Genomic DNA, 24589 nt, shown 5'->3' with positions numbered 1-24589 from the left:
AATTTAGGAAATAAACCTAGTTTTCAAAAAAAAAATTTTAAAAAAATCATCAGCTAGAGCCTGTCTTAAAACAAATTTCATTATTGTCATAATACATGCATTTATTGAAATTATATTTATAAATTTGAAAAAACAATAAAGAAGAGGCTTAGGAAAGATATTTTATGTGGGGTATACAGTATCTGTTTCTATGATTGACAATTTGCCATTTTTGTTATCCATGGTAGATTTTACAGTTTTACAATAAATGTAATAAAAATATTATTTTTATTTTTACAAAAGAAATGATAATTTTTTGAAAAAGTATAAGCATTAAATTTATTAAATATATATTTAAATTTTTTTATGAATTAATTTAATTAAATAATGAATTTTAATATTAACTTTTTAATGTATAATTGTATATATCTATCAATTTTTTATTAATTAAATTAATTTACGAATTCAATTTTACCGACCTCGTCAATCTAATCGTTTGTCGGTAATTTTTAATTCACCAAGTTGGCAAAAGAATTTGTCTTGTGCTTATGCATCTTCTGCGGCAAAACCTGAATTTTTATGCTAATTCAAACAAAATTAGCTAAAATTTGCCAATCACAAAGAACAAATTGCAACCCAATTATTAGGTCATTTTTTGTTTTATAGCTTCAACGAGTTCATATTTTACCCAAATATCTCAACAATGACCACACCTCTTTGGTGATTCTAAGCACGAAATTAAAATGGCCAGAGACACCCTAATGCAACAAAATGACGTTTAACAATGACATTTTGTTTCCTTCTGTTGAATTTATTTAATGCAAAAACACCACATATTTTATTTGTATTTTACCATAATTCAATCTAGAGGCGGTTATCTCTAGGAGTTGGGTTTCAGCGAAATAATTTCGGATTTAAATTTTAAATAAATTAAAATTAAAATTTTAAATTTACAAAATGAAGGGACCAAAATAGTCCGTACAGAAAGTCGGACAGCCTGTCAAAAATGGACTTGTCTAAGTCTGAGGGCACTGGATCATTGCAAACCAACAATGGCAACCGCTCCAATTTATCCTCTCTTTCTCTCTCTCTCTACCGAACCCCTTATCTTTGGTATGGACCATCTCAATTCTCAAAGAATTTTATTGCTGTCTCTGTATCTCTCCACGTGATTCACAACTCACCTAATTGCATTTCCATTTCAACTCTGCAGTGTCGTCAGATCTCAACATTATCCAAAAATCCTCATCTTTTGTTTTTTTTTCCACTGCACTCGATGAATAAACATTCTGACAAATTTGATAATTGACTAATTTGTATTACGTAAATTATTAAAATTATATGTATTTATATTATATTTTATATAAAAATTATATGTTATAATTTATATTAATATAAAAATATAAATTTTATTTTTTATTTTATTAATTTTATATTATTATTAAAATTTTAAATTATATTATTTTTTATTTTTATATCATATTAATATTATATTTTAAATTAATAGATCTACATTTAAATTAATTCTAACAAGCATTAGATCTCTCATCATTTGTTTATAAAAAATCATAAATAAAAATAATTATAATTATTAAAATTTATTTAATACTAACTCTTAAAAATAAAAATATAAAACAATCATTAAACTTTGAATTCAATCATCTCCAAATTTAGTTTCACTTTCTTTACAAATCCAAGGAATTAAAAAATAATCAACTGCATAAGCTTGTTTGCCAACCTACGGATTAAATAAAATTTATTATTAAAAATTTTATATACTAAATACATTTATTTATTATTTTTAATTGCCAAAAAGATACATTTATTTATATAATTAGTACTGTACGAGTAAAATTCGTCGGTGCTCTTTGGCCACGTAGGACATCGATGATTCTGCAAATCCAATTCTAGAGATCGCGGTCTTGCACTTTTATTCGTCGGGTCCACTTGACAGCTAGATTTTCTTTCTGAAACTCAGTCCGGTTACATCATTCTTAGCGATCAACCAATCCAACCTAGCCACGATGACAAACAGCATTTTTAATTTTTAATCAATCCTTAAATTTTTTACTTAATTATATATTTAATTAAAAAATATTACGAATTTAAATTTCTTTAAATTTATAAATGTTAAATAACAACTCTAATAATATATTAATTTATTTAAAGAAAAAATCGGCGGAGGATCTTCCATTTTATTTTGTTTGCAATTGCCTTTCCGACAACCGTGACCCCACCCCGTACCGTAACTGCCGCGCTGTGACTTTCACGTTGAGAAGGCAAAAGTTTTGTTGATAGGATTTTTTTTTTTTTTTATCCAAAACAAGAAGAAAATATCTAAAAGATTATTAATAAAGTTGAAAACTCACCGTGTAAAATGGCCGTTGATTATTGTATTGGAACGATAACACCTTTGAATGGAAGTTGAAAAGCAAACTATATTCGTAAGTTCAAGAAAACAAGAAAATTTTGAATTAAAATATATTTAATCCAAAGTAAAATAATTAAATAAAAAACTTATCTTAATTGGATTTCATCACACGGTGAGATATATTTAGATAATATCTTGTTATGCAATTTAAGCTATTGAATCTTTAATTGAAAATTAAAAATATTATGCCTAAGGATAACAATTGAGTTAATTGGTCATCGGTCAAAACTGGATCAATGCAATTATGCTCGAGTCACCTAGAGAGCTATGTTGCTTATACCCAAGAAAATGGTTTACCCATTGTGAAATGAAAAGCTTGCCTTAAGTCTCACAAACACCCATTATTATTTAAGATTATTAAATACAACAAACTTTTTTCAAACTCTACGCAAACATACTTTCCGTTGCTAATTATTTTAGTTAGGTCACTGCCTCTTTATCTTAAGCATAAGGTAATTGAGATACTAGATACGTAAGACAATAAGAACTAAGAGAACACCTAATCCTGTTAGGCAGACTCAGAAATTTATATAAATTTATTATAATTAAATAAACCTTTATATAAATGTATTATAATTAAATAATTATGAAATTATAATAAAATGAATTATACCCATAAAAAAGATATCTCCCTTCTCCTGTGTATAAAAGGGCCTTTACCCTCGTCTCTTCCTCCATCCCATTTCAATTCATTTATTTCCACATCCTTTCAATTTTGTGCGTTTTTTACATTTTCTGGTTCCTTTCACTGGTCTTTTCTTCCTTAGTTTTCCTTGCTGCAAGCTCAAGGTAATATTGCATTACTTTTTTTTTTCTTTGTGTCCATAAGTCCAAACAAAATTTGACCTGGGAGTTTTTGTTTTTCTTGGTTTTGTTGTGGCATATGCTATGAAGATCCTTTGTCTGATTTTTTATTTTTATTTTAGATTTTTGGGGTTTGACGAGGAAATCGATGTTAGATGTACTCCTTTGTAAAAAAATGTACAAAATAATTTGTACCACTAAAAAGAAAAAATTATGCAGAAAATAAAAAAAAAATTTTTCATCTCTAAAATTAAGATAAATCATCAGTTTACAAAAATTTTACGATTTTTAAAATTTTTTTTGAATTTATATATTACCTATCAACAAAAATCATAAAAGTTCATATCTAAATACTTTCCATTTATATCTTAAATTTTAATAATTTACACCGATCTTTATTAATAATTTTACAAAAAATTTACTTCAGCTACAAACCTTTTTGCTTGTAAAAAAAAGGATAATAACAAGCACCAGCAACAGTATTTGAACCCACTGATGTTTCTGTTTTTTTTATTTTTTTCAATGACATTTTCTTACAACGTTAAAATTTATGTCTAAATTTTCAACGTTACCCTCAACCACGAAATTTATCTGATTTTAGAATTTTTTTTAATCTTTAATTTTTTATTTTTAATGTAAATATGTTATTTTATATATTTTATATATTATTTATTATATTAAATATACATCAAATATAAAATTTTTGTACGAGTTAAATGCGAAATAAAATTTTTAATTGTTGTCTATTCATATATTTATATATAATTTTTATTAAAATTTTAAATTATTATTATTATTATTATTATTATTATATCATTTCATGTTTAACATTTTGGGATCTACTTTTATGTTTCAAGTTTTAACCGCAGTTACTGTCACTTATTTCACTGTTCAATAATAGGTGGTTGGTGGCTTTTTTTACCACAGATCATGTCCTCTCCTTCTATAAATTTCCTCTGAACTCCGGCTTCTTTCATTCCATTCTCCTTCATTTCGTGTACCCCTATCTTTCGTTATTTTCGTTTAGGTGCTTTTCTGTTTCTCTGTTCTTCTTCGTTTCTTTTTTTTTTTTTTTTTTTTCAGTTTAGTTTAGTTTTTATGTTTGATCTGCTCTTCATTCCCATGTTACTGTTTCACCTTATGGGGTTCTGTTTTTTGGCCATAATTTCCATCTTGAAGAAATCTCTGTCCAGTCAAAAAGTTGAAACACAACTCTGTTTCCTTATTGAACAGGGAGCGTTTCTCTGCTTGAATGCCTCTAGAAAAACAGTGTGATATCCACTCAAAGTGGTGGTTTTAAGGATTTTCTTTTCATTAATGGGTATTTAATTAAATGAAAAATTGGATCTAATAATGTTCTGTTGCAAAACTTAGTTGAACTATAAACATTCTTTGATTAACACTAATGACTTTCCATGTGGTTGGTGGCTTAAGGTGGTGGTAGGTGTGGAAAAATGTTCAAGTCTTCTAGAATAGTAACATTTGTCTTGGCTTTGAATTTTTGGTGTTTATCCATCTTCATTTATAGATGATCATTTTGGATAATCTCTCCTTCCTTTCTCGTTTTATACTTACACTGATTTGGCTCTGTTTTCCTGCTCTGGTTTTTGCAGTTCAAAGAAATGGCTGAGCTTGCTATCACCCGCGTCCATAGCCTCCGTGAGCGTTTGGATGAGACCCTTACTGCTTACAGGAACGAGATTTTGGCTTTGCTCTCAAGGTAATTTGAAGCGGATCCTTCAAAGATTGTTTTTAAATTTGCAAGCAAGTTGTTTTTCTTTTGAAATGTTTAGCTTTGTGTATAAAATTGTTGTTTTTGTTGTAGGATTGAGGGTAAAGGAAAAGGAATTCTGCAACACCATCAAATTATTCTTGAGTTTGAAGCTATTCCTGAAGAGAACAGAAAGAAGCTCGCTGATGGGGCATTTTCTGAAATATTGCGGGCTAGTCAGGTAAAAGAAAACATTGTTTTTTTTCTCTTTTCGGGTTCTATTGTGATAAAATCTTGATTTTGGTCATGTTGGTGTTATAGGAAGCGATCGTGTTACCTCCATGGGTTGCACTTGCTGTTCGTCCAAGGCCTGGTGTTTGGGAGTACATTAGAGTGAATGTCCACGCTCTTGTTGTTGAGGAGCTCACTGTTGCCGAATATCTTCACTTCAAGGAAGAGCTTGTTGACGGAAGGTAACTTCAATAGTTCATGTTTTTTGTTGAATATCAAGGTTGGTTTTTTAACAATTTTTCTTTGCTTTGCTTGCAGTGCAAATGGCAACTTTGTTTTGGAATTGGATTTTGAGCCCTTCAATGCATCTTTCCCTCGCCCAACTCTTTCAAAGTCGATTGGTAATGGTGTGGAGTTCCTCAATCGCCACCTTTCGGCAAAATTGTTCCATGACAAGGAAAGCATGCACCCCTTGCTTGAATTCCTCAGAGTCCACTGTCACAAGGGCAAGGTACGGAACATATAAATATTGGTTGCTTGTATTTGTTTATCAGTTAAAATAGTTGACATGTGCATAGATCAGACATAGATTTGTTGCTTGTTGATCCATAGATTTACTAGGTTCTTAGTATAATATTAAATGATGGAAAATTCTATTGTTTATACGGATTTAAAATCCTGAGGTTTTTAGTTGGTGTTTTGCAGAACATGATGTTGAATGACAGAATTCAAAACCTGGATGCTCTCCAACATGTTTTGAGAAAGGCAGAGGAGTATCTAGGTTCACTGCCCGCTGAGACACCATATGCCGAATTTGAACACAAGTTCCAGGAAATTGGTTTGGAGAGAGGTTGGGGTGATACCGCCGAGCGTGTGCTTGAGATGATCCAACTCCTTTTGGATCTTCTCGAGGCACCTGATCCTTGCACCCTTGAGAAGTTCCTTGGGAGAGTCCCCATGGTCTTCAATGTTGTGATTCTTACTCCCCATGGATACTTTGCTCAGGACAATGTCTTGGGGTACCCTGACACCGGTGGCCAGGTTAGCCTTACAAGCCTAGTTTATAAAGAGATAAAAAGAATTGGATGGTGTAATTTGTGTATAAACTAAGTTTGTAAATACAACTCTTTCAATTTTTCCTTGTAGGTTGTTTACATCTTGGATCAAGTCCGTGCTTTGGAGAATGAGATGCTCCACCGTATCAAGCAGCAAGGACTCAACATTACCCCTCGTATCCTAATTGTGAGAGTTCTTGATTACTAGCATTTATGAACTTTTGTTTTGGGTTTGTTTCTCATATATGATTTTGACTTTTTTTTATGCTTATATCTCTGGTTTTTTTAGATTACTAGACTTCTCCCTGATGCTGTGGGAACAACTTGTGGTCAACGATTTGAGAAAGTATATGGAACAGAGTACTCAGATATTCTTCGAGTACCCTTCAGAACCGAGAAGGGAATTGTACGTAGATGGATCTCGAGATTTGAAGTCTGGCCCTACTTGGAAACTTATACAGAGGTGAACCATATCAACCATTCATTTTCTGGCATTATATTATATTATGTTTGTTTTATTTACAAGTAATTCTCTTTGTTTTAAGGATGTTGCTCATGAAATTTCAAAAGAGTTGCAAGGCAAGCCAGATCTGATAATTGGAAACTACAGTGATGGCAATATTGTTGCCTCCTTGCTGGCTCATAAGTTGGGAGTTACACAGGTTTGTTAGAAACCAATTTACTAGGATCTTTTTTGTTTATCTTTGATCATATTTCGGCTTAATGACTTGTTTTTTCATCCTTCTGTAGTGTACCATTGCCCATGCTTTGGAGAAGACAAAGTATCCAGATTCAGATATATACTGGAAGAAGCTTGAGGATAAATACCATTTTTCGTGCCAATTTACGGCTGATCTTTTTGCGATGAACCATACAGATTTCATCATCACCAGTACTTTTCAAGAAATTGCTGGAAGGTAGATGATCTACCTTCTGAGCACTTGATTTGATATATATTTTTTCTTTAAATGCCTTTCTCTTAGACCTTTTAACATTATATTCTTATGATTTCAGCAAGGACACCGTTGGTCAATACGAGAGTCACACTGCTTTCACTCTTCCTGGTCTCTACCGTGTTGTTCATGGGATCGATGTGTTTGATCCCAAATTCAACATCGTGTCCCCCGGTGCTGACATGAGCATATACTACCCTTACACCGAGGAGAAGAGGAGGTTGAAGCATTTCCATCCCGAGATTGAAGAACTTCTTTACAGCAAAGTTGAGAATGAAGAACACTTGTAAGTGCACCTCACCAGAAAGTTTACTTGCATGTTATTTTAGCACACCCGATACGAAAATATCCTTTGACCTAATAATCTGCCTGTTGTTGTCCAACAGATGCCTGCTAAATGACCGCAACAAGCCAATTCTATTTACAATGGCAAGGCTAGACCGTGTTAAGAATTTAACTGGACTTGTTGAATGGTATGGCAAGAACGCTAAATTGCGCGAATTGGTTAACCTTGTAGTAGTAGGTGGAGATAGGAGAAAGGAATCCAAGGATTTGGAAGAGAAGGCAGAAATGAAGAAGATGTTTGATCTCATCGAGAAGTACAAGTTGAATGGTCAATTCAGATGGATATCATCCCAAATGAACAGAGTTAGGAACGGTGAACTTTACCGTTACATTTGCGACACAAAGGGTGCCTTTGTACAACCTGCTTTGTACGAAGCCTTTGGATTGACAGTTGTCGAGGCCATGACATGTGGTTTGCCGACATTTGCTACTTGCAATGGTGGACCTGCTGAGATTATTGTTAACGGTAAATCTGGCTTCCACATTGATCCTTACCACGGCGATCAAGCTGCTGAGATCCTTGTCGACTTCTTCCAGAAGTGTAAGACAGATCCATCTCACTGGAACAAGATCTCCGACGGAGGCTTGAAACGTATCGAGGAGAAGTAAGCTCACAAATTTTCTCTTCTTTTGGCTTACGCTAACTACATTTTTTATTGTGTTGGTCTTTGTTCTAATGTTCTTATTTCTTTGCATTGGTCAAATCAGATACACATGGCAGATTTACTCAGAGAGACTATTGACCCTGACCGGAGTGTATGGCTTCTGGAAGCACGTTTCCAAGCTTGACCGCCTTGAGAGCCGTCGTTACCTTGAGATGTTTTACGCTCTTAAGTACCGCAAGCTGGTACCACTCATGCCCATTTCCTTTATTTCTTCAGTTTCTCTTCTCTTTATCTGGTTCCAATTGGAAGTTTCAACTAACTACATTGTTACTGTGTTTGTAATTGTTTCAGGCTGAATCAGTTCCGCTGGCAGTTGAGGAGTAAATCGAAGGCGTTGAAACAATGAACCGGTTTCCCTGGAAGTATTTTCAGGGATTCCTGAGAATAATGTTTGTTGTTTTTGGAATTTTGATTGGAGGAGAGAAAAAAAAAAGCCTCATTTGTATTTCATTTTCTTTTCCGGCATTGTCTGAACTTGGGTGTTGCCCTCTTCAATTCCAGCAAAAGATTATGACTTTTGTTTTTCATGATAAATCTTTTTGGTCAGTCTTTTTTTTCTCTCAGTTTGTTTTTCTATTTCGAACGTCTTAGACAACGCCATAAAACCATTATCATCGACCCACAGTAATTCTTAACTAAACAAACTGAGAATGACATAAGCTTAAGTACCGTGATCAACGTATATATGTAACACGGGATATCAATCTTGTATGGTATTTTTCAGTTTCTTCAGTGGCAGAGGCTGCCTTGGATAGAGAATAATTGTCAACATTATTCCACCAAAAGGTTGAAAGGGGTAAGTTGCAGTTACCCAAAGAGGAAAGTTGGCCTTAAAAATTAGAAAGAAAGCCACCTGTTTGTAAAACAAAACTTGAAGCCAGCCCGCAAACCAATCATTTCTTAGCCGAATGCCTGCTAAAGCTAAAGATAAAGCCTTAGCCATGGCCATCAGAGACCTGAAATCTCATTGAACCATGACAATTTAATATGTAATGAGATGTCACGCAAGCTTTCTGTTAATATTTTCGTTTCAAGAGTCACAGAAGGATTAAGTGTTAATACGTCCAACAACTTTTAGGTTTGAAATTAAAAAAAAAAAATTCTAATTACCTCTTTTTTTTATTAAAAAATTAAGCTACTTAAAATAATTACCTCATAAATTTGTTGTCAAACTTCTAAATTCAAAATATTAATCATGCTAAAATATTCAATTAAACACCAGAGTCCAAATAGGTGACAAAGGTCATTTTATGTGAAAATTTTAGAAACTAAAGATCCATTTGAATGGAGAGTGAGGTTGATTTTGATAAGATTAAAAATAACAGTGAACGTAAAATTAATTATTGTAATAGTGAGATTAAAATCAATGTTGAAATATATATTAAGAGATAAAAGCAGTGGTGATGGTAAGATAAATTGTAGTAAAAAGAGAAAATGGCCATAAAAAACATAAAACAAAAATTTTAAATCATTTAATATTTATAAAAATAATAAATAATAAATTATTAAAAATTATTAAATTATTTTTAAATAAATTAATAGTTTTGCTAATTAAAAAATAAAAATAGTAGTAAAAATTAATAAAAAATTATTTATTATATTAAATTAATAAAAATATTTTATAATTTTTAAATAAAAAATAAAATAAAAAAAAGAAAATGTTAAGACAAAATAGGAATAAAAAAAATTTAATGGAAGATAAAAGGGTCCAGTTCGGAGACCAATTGTCCACTGGACCCTTAAAGCCCCAATCTTCCACTGACTCTTCAGTGCGATTTAGAGATCTAACTGCACCATAATTTATGTTACCCAAACATCATTCTTGGTGCGATTGAATAGAAAAAAAAAAAAAAAAACTAAACGCAACTCACTAACTCGAAGTCCAGTGGATTCCAAACTAAGCCTAAGGATTGATTGTAGAACTATAACCCATAGTTCATACAAGAACGCCGAAAGAGCAGGCCCATCATGTTTTTACATTACCCTAACCCCTCACTGGGCCCAACTCATATAACAGCATTTCCATCGAATTTACAATTTCACCCTCCCCAAGTCCTTTATAAACGAACCTCCTTCCTTTCTTAGCTCACAGACATCCGCTTTCTTTTCTCAGGCAAAACCCTCTCTTCAGAAAGTCACAAAACTCTTTGAAAATCTTTCAAACTGCCAAAAATGGCTAAAGGCAGCAACAAGCTAATCAAGCTCAAGTCAGTTCTCAAGAAGCTAAACTCATTCCACAACAAGCAAAGCCGCCAGACATCAAGCTCCGAGGTGGCGGCTTCGGACATCGACAAGGAATCATCGGCCAATCTCCATCCTGTCTACGTTGGAAAATCACGTAGGCGATACCTAATTCGCTCCGACATTATTGACAACCCATTGTTCCGGGAACTCGCTGAACGGTCGGGCGAAAACGACACCGTCATCAACGTGTCGTGCGAGGTTGTCTTGTTCGAACACTTGCTTTGGATGCTCGAAAATGCTGATCCTCAACCTGAGTCTTTGGAGGAGCTTGTTGAGTTGTACACTTGTTGATTGTTTTGAAGATCAAAAGAAATGCTCCCGTGCGGTCATTCGCATGGTACCGAAGTTGTACATTATGTAATGATAATAATGTGATTAGGCGGTGTTGAAGAAACAAGAAATGATTGTAGAGAGGAAAAGGGACTGCGCTGATTAAAATTTGAAGGAAGATCAGATGGAGAGAGAGAGAGTGAGTTAATTTCGACGGTGAGGATTTAACCCAGTGCACGCCGGCTAATCTGTAAGCCTGGGGGATTATATTTGTGTATCATTGTTGTTAATTGTCATTTTTATATAATTATATATAAGAGATTAATGTTCATTTTTCTTATATAAATTAGAACTCTGTCACATTTTTGTATAGTTTCAATGATTTGATCTGACAAAGAAACTGGAGAAGGGATATGGGGGAAATGTTGAAATCCTTGTCATTCAATCTTTATCTCAAAGTACAGTACAACAAGGTTTGGGCTTTCCCATCTTTTATGTTTGTCTTCGTATCGTGAACCTAACAATGTCTATTTATCAAGTGAAGTACAGTTTGTCAAATGGAAAAAAGTTAAAGTTTGATGATATGATTAAAATTTGGCTCCAGGGAGAAGCAAAAGTAAACAAAGTTGGGAGAAAAGGTTCCCCCAGAAAGATGAGAAAAGCCCATCGAGAATTCAGGATTCAGGAACCTCAAGTAATAAAACCCTTTCTCTTTTCTCTTGGGGCTGGAAATTTCAGTCACATTTTGAATTTTTAGAAATTAGTAGTATTATGGAGTATTTCGTTGCATTGCCTATTTGCCCTGCAACTTATGTCAAATAAAATCTTGATAGATAATTTATATTTGATATATTATCAATAAATCGTATGATATCATTTTATTAATAAAATAAATTAGATGACATCAATTAACAATATATAAAATGCATCAAATTAAAAAAAAAAAAAAAAGTGCTCTAGATGTGAAAAGCCTGTTTAAAGATCCTAAAGTTTAAGTTAAATAAAAAATGGTAATAATATTTTTTAGTGCTGGACAGAGAAATCAGGGTACAACCTCAATCATCTCATGCAACAGTTCTCTCTTGTCATCTGGGAACCAAAACACAAATCCCTTCATTTGTTTGGTTTCTTTTGTCTTGATAGGTTAGTATTTTATTCAACTTAGAGTATTAATGAAGTAACCTGCTGGCATGCCCCAGCCTTTCTGGGAAATTGCCCCAAATAAGCAAATCAAAGACCTGAAATGTGACCTTTTTCCATTACAAAAATGCATCAGCAAGGGCAGGTAGCTAAAAAAAAAGTGTCCAGATTCTGGGACAACATGCCGGAGCCAGGAAGTCGACAACTTTGTGGGATGAACAACAAGGCAAACGAAAAAGAAGAGCTGATAATTACTCGACAAATTGAATTATAATATTCGCAAATTATACTAAGAAATGTATGGTTCAAATTGCTAATGATTGGGTTGTTAGAGATGCTTTTTCCATTCTTTTTTCTTGAGATATAGCCACACGCTCTGCTAGCTTTGTCGATTTTTGTTGGTTAGGCACAAACTTTTTTGTGTGTGGCAGTGGTGATGGAGGATTTTGGTGAGTGGAAGACACGAAAATTTTGTTCATTGACACGCATTAGCAGCACCGCAACGCGTTTGCCAAGCTGCCATGGCCACCCCAGTACCCAACCCCCCAATGCCTGGTGCTTAATTATTTTTTTTTTCTCACACTTGATTGCACGTAGCTTCCAAGTTTATCAGGCACTATGGTACATCCATTGATTTTGTTTCTATCAATCCCTATATTAGAATGATAATATGCATGTTGATTAAATTTTTAGAAATGACAGGTTTTGAAACTACTTTATTTGACAAACAAAATATGAAATTGTCAAAATTCTTGAAATTCAAAAGAGGAATATAGAAGAGTTTAAATTTTCTTTTCAAATTTTATTTAATGAAATGAAATTTGTGAAATTCTTTAGTTTTATGATAGGAAATTAATATTTACCATGTTTCTTTTCTTTATACAATTTTTATTTTTTAAAATTTTAATTACAAAACTTATTATGATTTTTTTAATTTTTATATTGCATTTTCATAAATCTAATGACTTATTACATATTTTTTAGTATTTTGTTTTTTTTAATCTTTAATATCATTATTTATCTATTATAATTATTTTTCATTTCATCATTTTTAATTTCTAAAAAATAATTATTTAAAAAATATAATTAAAAATTTTATTATTTTGAATTGATGCATTTGAAAATTCTTCAAAATGTTAAAAATTTTCAACCAAACACACCTATAATATCTTATACGTTAAGTGGATAGAAATTATGAGATTGAAGATAAAGTAAAAATTAAAAAAAAAATGTTGCTGGCATGACATTTGCATCCCGAATAAAAAAAATTCACATCATCCGTCCACATGCTTAAAAAAATTATTACATCAATAATTTAACTGTGATTTTATAATTGTGTTACAATTTTTATTAACATTTTATGTCTAAAAAATTATAAGATCTAAATTTATTCAAATTATTACATATGAATTAAATTTTAATTTTCACATGAGTAACAATTAATTCCATAATTTGATCTTAATTAAAATAATGATGGATAAATTATGAGCGGTGTAATGCTCATTAGAAACGGAAAAGACAAAATGAACCTTGCATAAAGTTGGGCAAGCTACCTTGCACAAAGACACGGCCGGTTTTTGCGGCGTTTTAAGAGAAGAATTAGAAGATGCCCCCAAAGCAACTTACGCTTCAACGCCTCCGTGTCCTTTTGTGTAAATTAAAGCTGCAGTATAGGGTATAGTTGTCTTTTCAACTTCAGCAACTCAGTGACTGATCTCGAGTCAGTCAGATATTAAGCTCAACTATAGAGAGAAAGGTGAGCAGCCCACGTGGGAGGTAGTTGGGGAATTTTGGATTTTGGAGTGATGAGAGGTCCGTGTTACTTGAGGAGTTTTTGTCCCCAATTATGCCTAATAATTGTTGTTTTTTTTGTTAATTTTATTTTGAAGATCGGATTTTCGTGTGATTCTCTTTCTTCCCCCGCAAACTCACTCGTGCAGCAGAGGAAAGTTGAGTTATATATATACGAGTTACTAGTTTTCAGTTTTTTTGTTCATTGAGACATTTTTTTTTCAGTTTTTTTACTCGGCAACTCAGTGAGTGATCTCGAGAATCACACATGCATGATATTTTTTGTTCATTGAACCACTCATATGAGTACCTAGTTTTCAGTTTTTGTCATTAAGTAGCACCTTGGTTCTAAGGGCTCCAAACCTTAGGGCATGGCAACCTCTTGTTTTTTATGTATGAGATACACATGAATGGAAACCGAATGATGGTAGGAATGGGATAGAAAGATTTATGTCTACGGTCCTTAAACATATACATTTAGAAGACAATGAGAAGGGGGGCCTAGAAAACTGCCCCGAAAAGGACAAAATCTGAAAAGAAAAAAGAAAAAAAAAAGCTTCGAACCATTGATGAGTCTTCATGCCTGTTTTGTGGTCCAAGACTCAACTCTCCACATGTCTGTGGTTGACATGAAACAACTTGAAGTGTTGATAATGTTAAGGGGCCTTTCCCATTCGGAGCAGATACAAAAATTCATGAGTTGCATACCCATTTGCATGTTAAAGTGAAGGCATGGATGTATGAGACGTATCAGGATTTGTATGGCTATGTCGTTTAGTTAATATATTGTAGATCAGGGTAGATCCTCGGTCTTTGTATTCTTGCATGATCTGAGTAACAAAATATAACGTTCAAAGGAAAAGTTGCTCGTTTGGCTACTTTTCTTTTATTAAAATACAAAATTTTGCTATCATTTTCATGGGTGGCTCAAGAGATAAATTTGTTTGGGGGCTAAAGTTTTGCATTCAAGCATATATAGGTCTCGTTCAAGAAACATTAATGTATTTTTGCACTCAACAGCAACCTTGTAGCCACTACAATCCAAAAGTTCAAAACCAATTGAACAACATTACATGTGATGTTCTCATGTCTAAAATCCCACGTTCGCACCAATCAAAACCATGGGTTCATCCTCTCAAATAAAAAAGAAAAAGAGTTTGTGATTTTGTTTTGTCGAAATGCTCTTGAATCAGGATTTCAGTTAAGACAGAGGTCAAAAGAAAAAAAAAAGTCAAGCAACCATGCACGTGAAATAAGAAAGGACCAACTTGACGTGGATGACGATAATGAACATCTTGAATGCTGATCTTCTATATATGTAGGAGTAGCCGAGATGATAACCACCTTAAGGCACGTGCTGTTTTACCTTCTATGTCGGGATTTAAGTAAAGGGGCAACGAGAAAGCTTTGCTTGTCTGGTTATCGAAATTACTACTGCTACTACTACCACTTTTAATCGTTCTTATCAAATATGGTATCATTGCTTTGAATAGATGGAATTATTGGAGCTAAAGGAGTTTAAATTGAGTCCACATATCCGGCTGCTTAAAATGGAAAGTTCGAAACAATAGTATATTTTATTATTAGAATGCTAGATTCTTAATTTTAATAATCAGAATTCAATATCTAATGACAAATTTAAATATAAAAAAAATGGAAAGTTTGAATTAATGTTTCCTGGGGATTGATAAAGGATGTATTATTATATATCCTTGGGAGAAACTTGAAGCCAAGTATGGAGCTATAAGGAGGAGGCTTGCTTTAAAGTTTGAAAATGCTTCCAGTTGCGTGGGGTTGTCAAGTTAAAAGCTATGAAGTTTTGTTTGATATTTGGCAGCTTGTTGGACATTGTCGTTCTACTTTTTGCAGACGATACAAAAATGGTTGCTGTTGTTGTTATTTTTTCGCCAGAAAAAGGATTGTTATTTGAATTTGCGCTTTTTCTTCTTTTAACGGGTTGAGACCGAATGCGGTTGTTGATCAGTGATTCGATCCTATCTGCTAGCCGGTTGCTCTTAGCAGTAGTTGCTTGGTCTAGAGTCTATGAAATTGCTTCAAGTTGGATCTCGGAAAAATTGCTCTTAAATGAGTTAAAGCTATAGAATTGGAATGGCTACAGACAATTTTTTTCCTTAGAATAGTAGATGGACATTTCTTTTATCCTCTAGATTACAGCAAATAGGACGTCTGTTACAATCAGCAACAATTTAGAATAGTAGATGGATAATTTCTTTTATCCTCGAGCTTACAGCAAATGGGACGGACGTTTGTTGCAACTATCCTTTTAATTTAAAATTTTTAAAAATTTATTTGATAATTTTAACTACAATAGAATATTAAAATATAAAAATATTATGAAAAAAATTCTATGATATAAAATTTTAATAAAAAATTAAAAAATATATTTTACATTTATTTAACATAATATAAATAAATATAAATATACGAATTATGATATTTATTTAAAAAATTGCATCTTGCAGAATGGACCTTTTCTTTCTAAAGATGGGCTTGGAACTATAACGGGGCTCCAAGAGGCTATAAAGCCAACATGCGATGTGTTGAATGAAATGATCGTAATCGAGTCAAATGTGGCTTAAAGATTAATAATACTACCTAGTAATTGGATTGAGAAACATTTGTGAAGCCCATCTGTTTCTTATTGAGAAAAAGAAAGAAGCTGGCCGTCACTTCCTTTCACCCTGAACATGGCCTATGGATATGGATTTACCAAATCTACTCACATCCGAACCAATCTTTCCAAAGCTCTTTTCCGAGCTGAGTCATAGCCCAAACCACTCAGGACCGGCTTTAAATAACGAGAGTAAAGAAAGGAATAAAGAGGCTGAGAGGGAAAGAGAAAACCCCACATTATTGAAGCCTTCAACTTTCATGCCAAGTACTATCAATTCCTCTAGTGAAAAAATGGAAGAGCATAGAGTTTTGAGTGCTTTAGTCCTTTGAAAATAATCATATGAATACATGTCATAAATTCTAATATTGCTACCACCATTGTTCTCACCAACATCATGGTGAATTAACAAAGAAAGGGACAGCTCAATTATAAGATTTGTTTGGAGCAGCCTATTGAAAAGGCACATGACAATACTATAATATATAATCACTTGCATTGCACCCCAACAAAACTACTGATACCAGTGTTTTTCATTCAACTAACTATAGTAGGATTTGCACAAAGAATAAAAACAAGTTGAAATGTCATTTTGTCCACCCCAAAGTTTCCTAATATTCAATTTAGCCAAACAGGAAACCTACAACAATATGAAGGAAATACAATTTATGTCATCCAGCATTAGAGACTAGTCTTGGAACAGATGTATGAAGGGGATGACATGAAGGCTGCGAAGAGGAGGAAAGAATGTCTGATATCTGTTCCTAGTGAATTAACTCGACTAAGCAATGGACAATAAATAAGTTAACAAGATACAATCACACTGATCTCACTCAATGTCTCCCAATTCGAGATGGAATTCATAGAACTCTAATTTGGGACCAATTTTATGTTCCATGGTTTTCTGAACAATAAAAGTATTTCATTATCAATCAAACATTAGATGCCAGTCACATTCCAATAACGACAGAGAGGTTAGAACATTGCCCCCTCTCGTCACATTCATTTCATACACCTGAAAATTTTCTAACTAAAAGTTTCCTATTGTTTCTCAATTAACCAGAAAGGAAAAAAGTAAAGTGAAAGAAAAAATCTGCATACAGAGAGACCTTGCTTTAACCCCAAAGTTCTTGATCAATATAAAGACCAGCACAATTACTCTTTCCCAATGTTTAATGAATCTCCAGCTGCAAAATCATACCGAAACTTCATATTAGGGAACAGTATAAGAACAACAAAGATGAGCAATGAACTTGTTCCATGAGCATGTGAGATAGGCATACAAAGTAAATGCTTTTAGCTAAAAATAAATAAGGGCCTGTTCAAACTGAGCCATCAAATGGTTGACCCTTTGGATGGTTCTCTATGCACTTCAGGAGATACTTGAAGGTCTCAATCTCACATGGGAGAGTGAGTCCGCCATTATGATCATAGCCATATTCCTCCTCAGCCTTTTCCAGCAAAATCTTGAAGACAGGATGGCTAAGGTAGCTCGTGGGGATGATAAACCTCCGAAGCTCTGGCCCAACATAAACTGCCAAATATCCCTTTGGAACATCAGGCGGTGGCTGAGGACCATGGGAGCTTTCCTCATCAGAATCGCAGCACGCAACATTTGTTAGCCTTTTGTTAATTGGTCGTGAGACACCCCCATGATTTTCCTGTGAGTTGGGGATATTTGGCCTTGAGCCTAATGTGACAGTTTGCCACTTTTGAAGGAGTTCCTTTAGTCTAACAATCTGCCGGATTCCGGTCAACTTGCTACCGCCTTGGTCATCCATTGTTAAATTTTCACCACAATAGTGAAAAGAAACCCAGGATTGGATTTGTTGGGTTTCGATCTTCCACTACATGTGCATACATAAATGTCCATGATTAAACCAAATTCACCAGCACCTTTAGAAGAAATTTGGATAAAGTCATGAATAAAGGGCATGTAAAATTCAAAAATATTACTGTTTCCTTCACCTAAATCAAACCAACATATTCTTAACATGACTACGTACATATATAAACTTCAATTCAACATTCTAGTTCCTATATCTGCAAAATTAAAGCCTAATTTTCAATATTTTAGGCTTGATGGCAATCTAACAATGAAAATCCCCATAAATTTGATTTTGTTTTTCAATTACTAAAATTTTTAAATCTATACCAGAAAAGTCCAATCCAAATGCTGCTATCTCGGACCAACCACTTATTGAAACTTTAAACCATGTAAGAAAAAAAGTATATCAACAATGAAACATCAAGACAAAACTGTCTCTTTCACATAAAATTTTCTCTTCCTCGTCAAACCAACCCCTACCCAGTTTTTATTACTTAGAAAACAAACAAAAAAATCTTTATGCAAAACAGAACATGCAAAATTAAACCAGAAAAAAATAGAAAAAAATTATTACCTGAATATGGGGGGAGGAGTTAGCAGAGAACCCGAAGAAGAAGAGCCATGGACAAAAGGAGGAAAAGAAGAGGCTTTGGAGGAAATTTGGGAACAGTAAAGCAAAGCTCTCCAATGAGAGAAATTGAAAGAGAAAAAAAGGGAAAAAAAAAAAAGGAAACAAAGAGGATTCCAAAAAATTAAATATTCCTTAGAGAAATCAAAGTTGGTGGTTTTTTTTTTTTCAGGGTTTTGATTATTACCAGTAAATTTGTTGTTTCAGTGATTGTCGCAGCAAAATTTTCTCAGGGTAAAGCGACTGTGTCGGAGGTTGGAGTTTTCCGGTTTTTCCGTTTTGTTTTTTTCTTCTAAGAGTCTCTCTCTTTGGCCTTTGCTGCTGAAATTCAATTTAAAAGGATTTTGTATAGGTTTGTACCGTGTTTATTTTGTATAGAATATTTATATAATTTTTATTAAAAAATTACATTAATTATTTTATATTTTTTAATTACTTCATAATATTATAATTAAATTATCAGATTTAATTTTAAATTTTAATTAGCTCCAAAAACAATTACTTTTAATTATTATTTCTTAATAATTAATTTTTTTGGTTTTTTTTTAATTGTGCGGTGGAATGAGAGAGATATCCAAAAGGAAAAGAAAAGTGAAAACGTGAAAGCTGAACTTTTGCTGACGTGTCACCTAATTACTCAAACTTTGCTTTTTGAGCTTTGGGTGCACGTACCTCGTCGCTCAATCTCAGGAGGCCCAGCCCGTCCTACGTTTTCTTTTTTTCTTTTTTTTTTTAATTTTATTTATTTATTGCATTTCTTTTTAGAGTAGGAATGAAAGTAACTGTAAACAAAAATAAAATGATTATTACAACGTGCCTTCTCAAGTCCTAATGTTTGCACCAAATAAATAAACAAAAGGAATTACTAGCATTCATACATAAAAGAAATTCATGAAGGAAAATAGATGTTCACAAGGAAAGGCTTTTGAACAATTTTTAAGTACTTTAAAATATTTTAATATTTGTATATGTAAATGACAAATTTATAACTTATTCTTAAAACAAAGAACATCGTTGTTAACAATTTTCAATGACACGTGTCCATTGGAGAGGGCATATAAATTACTATAAAATGGGAATGGCTGTTTTGACAAAATCTAGTCAAAGTCACCGTATTTCATGTTTGGGTTTAGGGTGTGGGCCTTCGACTTTTTTTTTTGAGACTAAATTAATAAAATTTAATGAAAAGATCATAGGGCGAGGGGATGTAGCTCAAATGGTAGAGCGCTCGCTTTGCATGCGAGAGGCACGGGGTTCGATCCCCCGCATCTCCACTTACTGTTTTTTCCTTCGGCCGCTGGCCCCGCCGGTGGCGACCCTTAGCCTGCAAAATCTTCAAACCAAGTCGGAGCTCCAGTCGTAAAATACGACAGACGTGATTGGACCCGACCCCGTTACCATTCCTCCTGTTCATCTCTTTGCGAAAGGTATATTCTATCTTGAAATTTCTTCCCATGCTCACTTTGTACCATCGTTATTTCCGCTTTCTGGAGATTTAAGTATATATCTATGTGAATAAGCAACGGCTTAGCTGAATACCCTGTTCAACTTTATTGATCAATTCGCTTTAACAGCAAGTTCTTTTGGAATTTGATATGTTTTTTAAAGACTTGAAGTTTGAGTTCTAAAGCGTATTTTGTTTTGTCCTTTAAACAGGGGCGTTTTTAGTACATAAAATTATGTTAATTTCTATACTTTCTGGAGTTGGATTTGGATTGCCAGAGAGCTATCAAGAGCTATGCTTCTATTTTCAATTTGGGTTCATTTCTTATGCTACAGTTCTATGGAAACTGGCATTATTAATGTTTATAGCTTGTTTTTAGTAAAAATGAGACACCCTTGTAGTTTCTAAGAAGATAATTTCTTTTGATAATATTGGTATATTTTTCATGTTCTTAATAACCCATGATTTGTACGAAATGATTTTTCGTTTACTAACTAGAGTCCAAATTGCATTTTTTTTATAGGTAGATGTACGTATATGTCTAGAACAAGATTAGACAAAGGCATTGTGAGCAATACCAGTGCTCTCTGGTCAGTGGTGGTTATTTTTGTATATTTCAACAAAAGAGAAATATAATTTGACATGCATTATCTATCTCTTTTGAGTCACTGAAAGAAAGCAGCCGAAGACATAGGTGGTGGTTAACACTTGCTTTCGGTTGTTGTTGACAATGTTCTATGTTAATCTAGTGCTTATCATATGCATGACCTTCTAAGGAATCTTGAATAGTGGAGTTTAATTGAATGCAACTGGAAAAAATAGCACTTTATCGATATTTAAGTGGAACTTTTAGTTGGGAAAAACTAAATTAGCCTCTTTATAAGCAGTTAGTTATGTCACCCGATAGTGGATAAGTGTATGACCTTTAGGAGATGAAGTGTCTAGACTAGTCAATGAGCTAATGACACGATTAATCCTTGCTTGTCCTTTTTATCAAGCTGATTCTGCTTTACACAGTTTTAAGGTATATGGGTTGTTCATACAATTGAATTATAGTGGTTTTAGATTAGCTACCTGGTGATACAGTGCAGGTCTCTTATCACATCTACAGAAAGAAAATAGTGCGGTAGTAATTTTGTGTACTAAGGGGATGGAATAATTTGATTAAGGTTATTTTATAGTGAAAATTTCGGGATTTGTCTGGCGGATAGGAAAATAGAACTAAAACTTGGATGACAGTTACGTGAGAACATATGATAAGTATGCTGACAAACATTTTTATGAGATCTGAATACTAATAAGTTGGAGGCTACAATAGTTGCTCTAATAATTAGAGAATAATTTTAGAAACATTGAAGAACGATATGCCTATGGTTGGTATTACACTTGAATGAATTGGTTAAAAAAACAGATTTCATTTTTAGCTATTTATCTGAAAATGAAAATTTTCGTTTTCAGCTAATTATAATTAAACTTTTCCCATGATCTTTTTCTTTTTTTTCTTCAATTTTTTTGGACAGCTTGAATTACTGCCAGAAACGAGAGCCTTTCAAGGTGCCATATTTCAAAAGCATCATGAATTTTCTACCTCAGCTTCCAACAATGCTTCTGAGAAAGAGGATGAACAGAAACAAATGAAAATTCTTTAAATAACATTGTATTGGCCATGATGTTTATGACTGTTGGATGAAGTTGTGCATCTTTTATTTAGTGCTTATCTTCTTGCATTGATGAATTATTTAGATCATTTAAATCCTCAATTCTCTAACACAAATGAAAGAAGAAATACACAAACCTTATTTTAATTTACAAGTTCTCGGAGAGATGATGATGTAACTTCAACGTCAATTTAAGTTATTCTACGCTGAAGCTACCTAGGCAAAGCATTTCTGTTAGGACTCAATATTGTTTTGACATATTTTGGCAAGGTTCAAAGCAAACTTGAATCTTGGTGGTCAATTAATCCCTCAGCTGAGCTGTGGGTAGGGTAGCATCTGTAGCATTAGCTCCCATTAATGGGAGGACTTTTGTCATTTGTTGGTCTACTTTTATGGTCTATTGTCCATCTCTGCATGATGTGGCTCTTACGCTTTTAGTTGGTGGGGGATTCAGATTGCAATTTATGGCATTTACAGACTTTGAAAGCTTGGAGTTTGAGTTCCCAACATCGCTCTTTAAACACTTAATGGCTCTATATGCATTTAATTTGAAATTTATTTTTTTGGTCATTTTTCTTCACAATAGATTGTCTTATTTGGCAGGATATCTGTCACATTTGTTTTAAAGGATGGAGAAGGAATCCCCATTCTCGTGCCTATTGAAATGTCTACGCTACAAGCAGCTCATGAAAACGATATAGAGCTCGAAAGCAAGGATCATGATTTATTCTTGGTCTAATTATTTTGTAGCATTCCTTGGATCAAACTTTTATCTTCTTGGAGCAATTCGTTTACTCAGTCCTTTCATAGTGATATATCTGTCTTAAACACGTTTTAGTTGGAAGAAGGATGCATTAGCAATTAAAGTAGAACATAATGCGGTTTTGAAACCTCCTTGTTCTTTTGTGATACAAATTAAGTTAACATGTTTTAGTAACACACCAAATATGGGTTAATTGCTTGGGTCAATTAATTTATAGATAATTGTTAATATGTAATGTTTGCTTGTACTGTCGATTCAGGAGCATGTGAGGGTTCACTTGCTTGTTCAACATGCCATGTCATCGTGATGGTATGCTAATGGCATTATATGTGATCAAATATGCCGTTGATTGGTTTATGATAGTTTGTATATTCTTTCAGCCTAATTGTTAGGGACTAACTATTGACTCTTTTGCAAGGACATGGAGTAATATAATAAATTAGAAGATCCAACTGATGAGGAAAATGACATGTTGGACCTAGCCTTCGGGGCTTGCAGAAACGTGAATTCCTTCGCTACAGATATTCCAGAGAAATTTTTTGAAATTTAATCTAAACAGATTGCCATGTTCTTGAACTTTTCAGGTCTTGCCTGGGATGTCAAATAATTGCAAGTCCTGAACTTGATGGAATTCATTTAGCAATCCCTGCTGCCACTCGAAACTTTGCTGTTGATAGGTCTGTTGCAAAACCACACTAAACGTGATACAACACCTAACTCTGTTTAAATGAGCTAGAGGATCTGGTCATCCAGTTTTGTGGCTCCTTTATTGTGTATTGGATCAACAAATGGCTATTATCCTCAGGTGATTATTTTTGTATTAATTATTGCTTATTAAATTCTTAATAATCTCTGTGTGACAATTGACATTGATTCCATAGATCAAATGAGATCTAAGTTCATATGACCACACTTTGTTCTGCACCTTTTTTAATACAGACCGGGAAACTCGAGACTAATGTCAGTTTGACAGGTTCTATGCATTGTGCTTAACCATAACTAGGTGGTGGGCGCTGATAAATCATAATTTAAGTATGGATCAGTTCTCAAAACCATGACCATGATGAATTAAAGGATCATGATGCATCAATATATGCCCTAGTCTCTTGCCTTAAACTGATGTTCTGGTCGGAAGAGCTCCAAGACATTAGGCCTCTAGAAGTTTTTGAGTCTGTGGTATTAGATAAATACTTGCTGATTCTGTATTGCTTAATTCTCCGGCAAGTTGGCATTGAAACATAGAAACAAATGAAAGCAGTGGCCGCCAATACAGGCACCTCTCAGGCAATTTACTTAAGAGTGTGAGACAAAGGCATGTCTTATAGTAAAATGCTGTGCAGATTATGTGTTGCGGTCGTGTGATAGCATGCTTGGATCCTCTGTAAGTCCCCTCGTGATGTATCACTATCTATATCCAAATTGATGGATTGAGATATGATTGACATATTCCCATTGATTTTCTAGTTGATTGATAGGTTCCACCTAAATGGTCCCATTGCTCCTTAAGATTGCTCTTACCTTTGTTAATTTAGTACCAGTTGGTACGAGGCAGTAGAAACAAGAGATTGTAAAATTGCTTTAGCATTGACTACATTAGAAAATTTTATAATCTATCAACTGTTGAGCCTGTCATTAGCTATGCAAAACATTAAGAACTTGATTTTCTTTCTATTTACCAGTGGTATTTTGGCAGTACAACTGAGTGAAGGAGGCTTTGACAATTTAGATTGCGGTCGTATTTTGGTAGTACAAGTGAATGGAGGTTCTAATCTGTTCATTAATTTAGACTTTACTGTTGTCATTCGATAATATTTCTGCCTTGGCTAAAAAGTTCGAAAAAACTGAAAAAAAAAAAAAATTTGATTCAATGATTTTTTTTTTTTTACTCAAAAATCGAGTTTCATTTTGCGTTTTCCATATAAAAAAAAACTCTAAAAAAGTTAAAGGGAAACGTAATCAATAATTATTCTTATTTAATCATTCATCTTTTGATTTAATGGTTAAAGAAGTTTTATAA

At 33.4% G+C, this 24589-nt stretch overlaps 1 protein-coding gene, 1 long non-coding RNA gene, 1 other non-coding gene and 2 pseudogenes across 7 annotated transcripts; 4 read left to right on the top strand and 1 right to left on the bottom strand.

Annotated features, from left to right (window-relative positions):
- Window positions 1-3086: 3086 nt before the first annotated feature.
- Window positions 3087-8708, top strand: LOC111299212 (sucrose synthase). Of its 2 annotated transcripts, none has more exons than XM_089747245.1 (14): window positions 3087-3199; window positions 4828-4934; window positions 5040-5166; window positions 5247-5398; window positions 5475-5667; window positions 5862-6197; window positions 6303-6398; window positions 6501-6674; window positions 6757-6873; window positions 6962-7128; window positions 7226-7450; window positions 7551-8114; window positions 8218-8356; window positions 8466-8708. In XM_089747245.1, exons 2-14 carry the CDS (start codon window positions 4837-4839, stop codon window positions 8496-8498), a joined length of 2421 nt encoding a protein of 806 aa, XP_089603371.1. In that variant the 5' UTR covers window positions 3087-3199; window positions 4828-4836; the 3' UTR covers window positions 8499-8708. The 2 variants fall into 2 exon arrangements, with proteins under 2 accessions (XP_089603371.1, XP_022750014.2); XM_022894279.2 differs by lacking the exon at window positions 3087-3199 and adding an exon at window positions 4190-4241.
- A 1545-nt stretch (window positions 8709-10253) lies between these two features.
- LOC111300389 (auxin-responsive protein SAUR76 pseudogene) lies at window positions 10254-11034 on the top strand (annotated as a pseudogene). Its single transcript, XR_016329505.1, has one exon. The product of XR_016329505.1 is annotated as an auxin-responsive protein SAUR76 pseudogene (transcript).
- Window positions 11035-17151: 6117 nt separating this feature from the next.
- LOC111300387 (protein SMALL AUXIN UP-REGULATED RNA 51 pseudogene) lies at window positions 17152-19051 on the bottom strand (annotated as a pseudogene). Of its 2 annotated transcripts, none has more exons than XR_016329728.1 (3): window positions 18654-19051; window positions 17535-18147; window positions 17152-17438 (listed from the first exon to the last, which is right to left on the bottom strand). The product of XR_016329728.1 is annotated as a protein SMALL AUXIN UP-REGULATED RNA 51 pseudogene, transcript variant X2 (transcript). The 2 variants fall into 2 exon arrangements; XR_016329727.1 differs by having other exon boundaries at window positions 17535-18098; window positions 18654-19050.
- An 857-nt stretch (window positions 19052-19908) lies between these two features.
- TRNAA-UGC (transfer RNA alanine (anticodon UGC)) lies at window positions 19909-19981 on the top strand. Its single transcript has one exon. It is a non-coding gene; the product is annotated as a tRNA-Ala (tRNA).
- Window positions 19928-24343, top strand: LOC111300386 (uncharacterized). The gene is made up of 4 exons (XR_016329729.1): window positions 19928-20134; window positions 20675-20741; window positions 21672-23377; window positions 23546-24343. It is a non-coding gene; the product is annotated as an uncharacterized LOC111300386 (long non-coding RNA).
- The last annotated feature ends 246 nt before the right edge of the window (window positions 24344-24589 follow it).

Source organism: Durio zibethinus, chromosome 18, assembly GCF_047325235.1.
Source record: "Durio zibethinus cultivar Kanyao isolate XHJ-2024 chromosome 18, ASM4732523v1, whole genome shotgun sequence".
Classification (NCBI taxonomy): Eukaryota; Viridiplantae; Streptophyta; class Magnoliopsida; order Malvales; family Malvaceae; genus Durio; species Durio zibethinus.
This window is presented reverse-complemented; position numbering and strand designations above follow the sequence as displayed.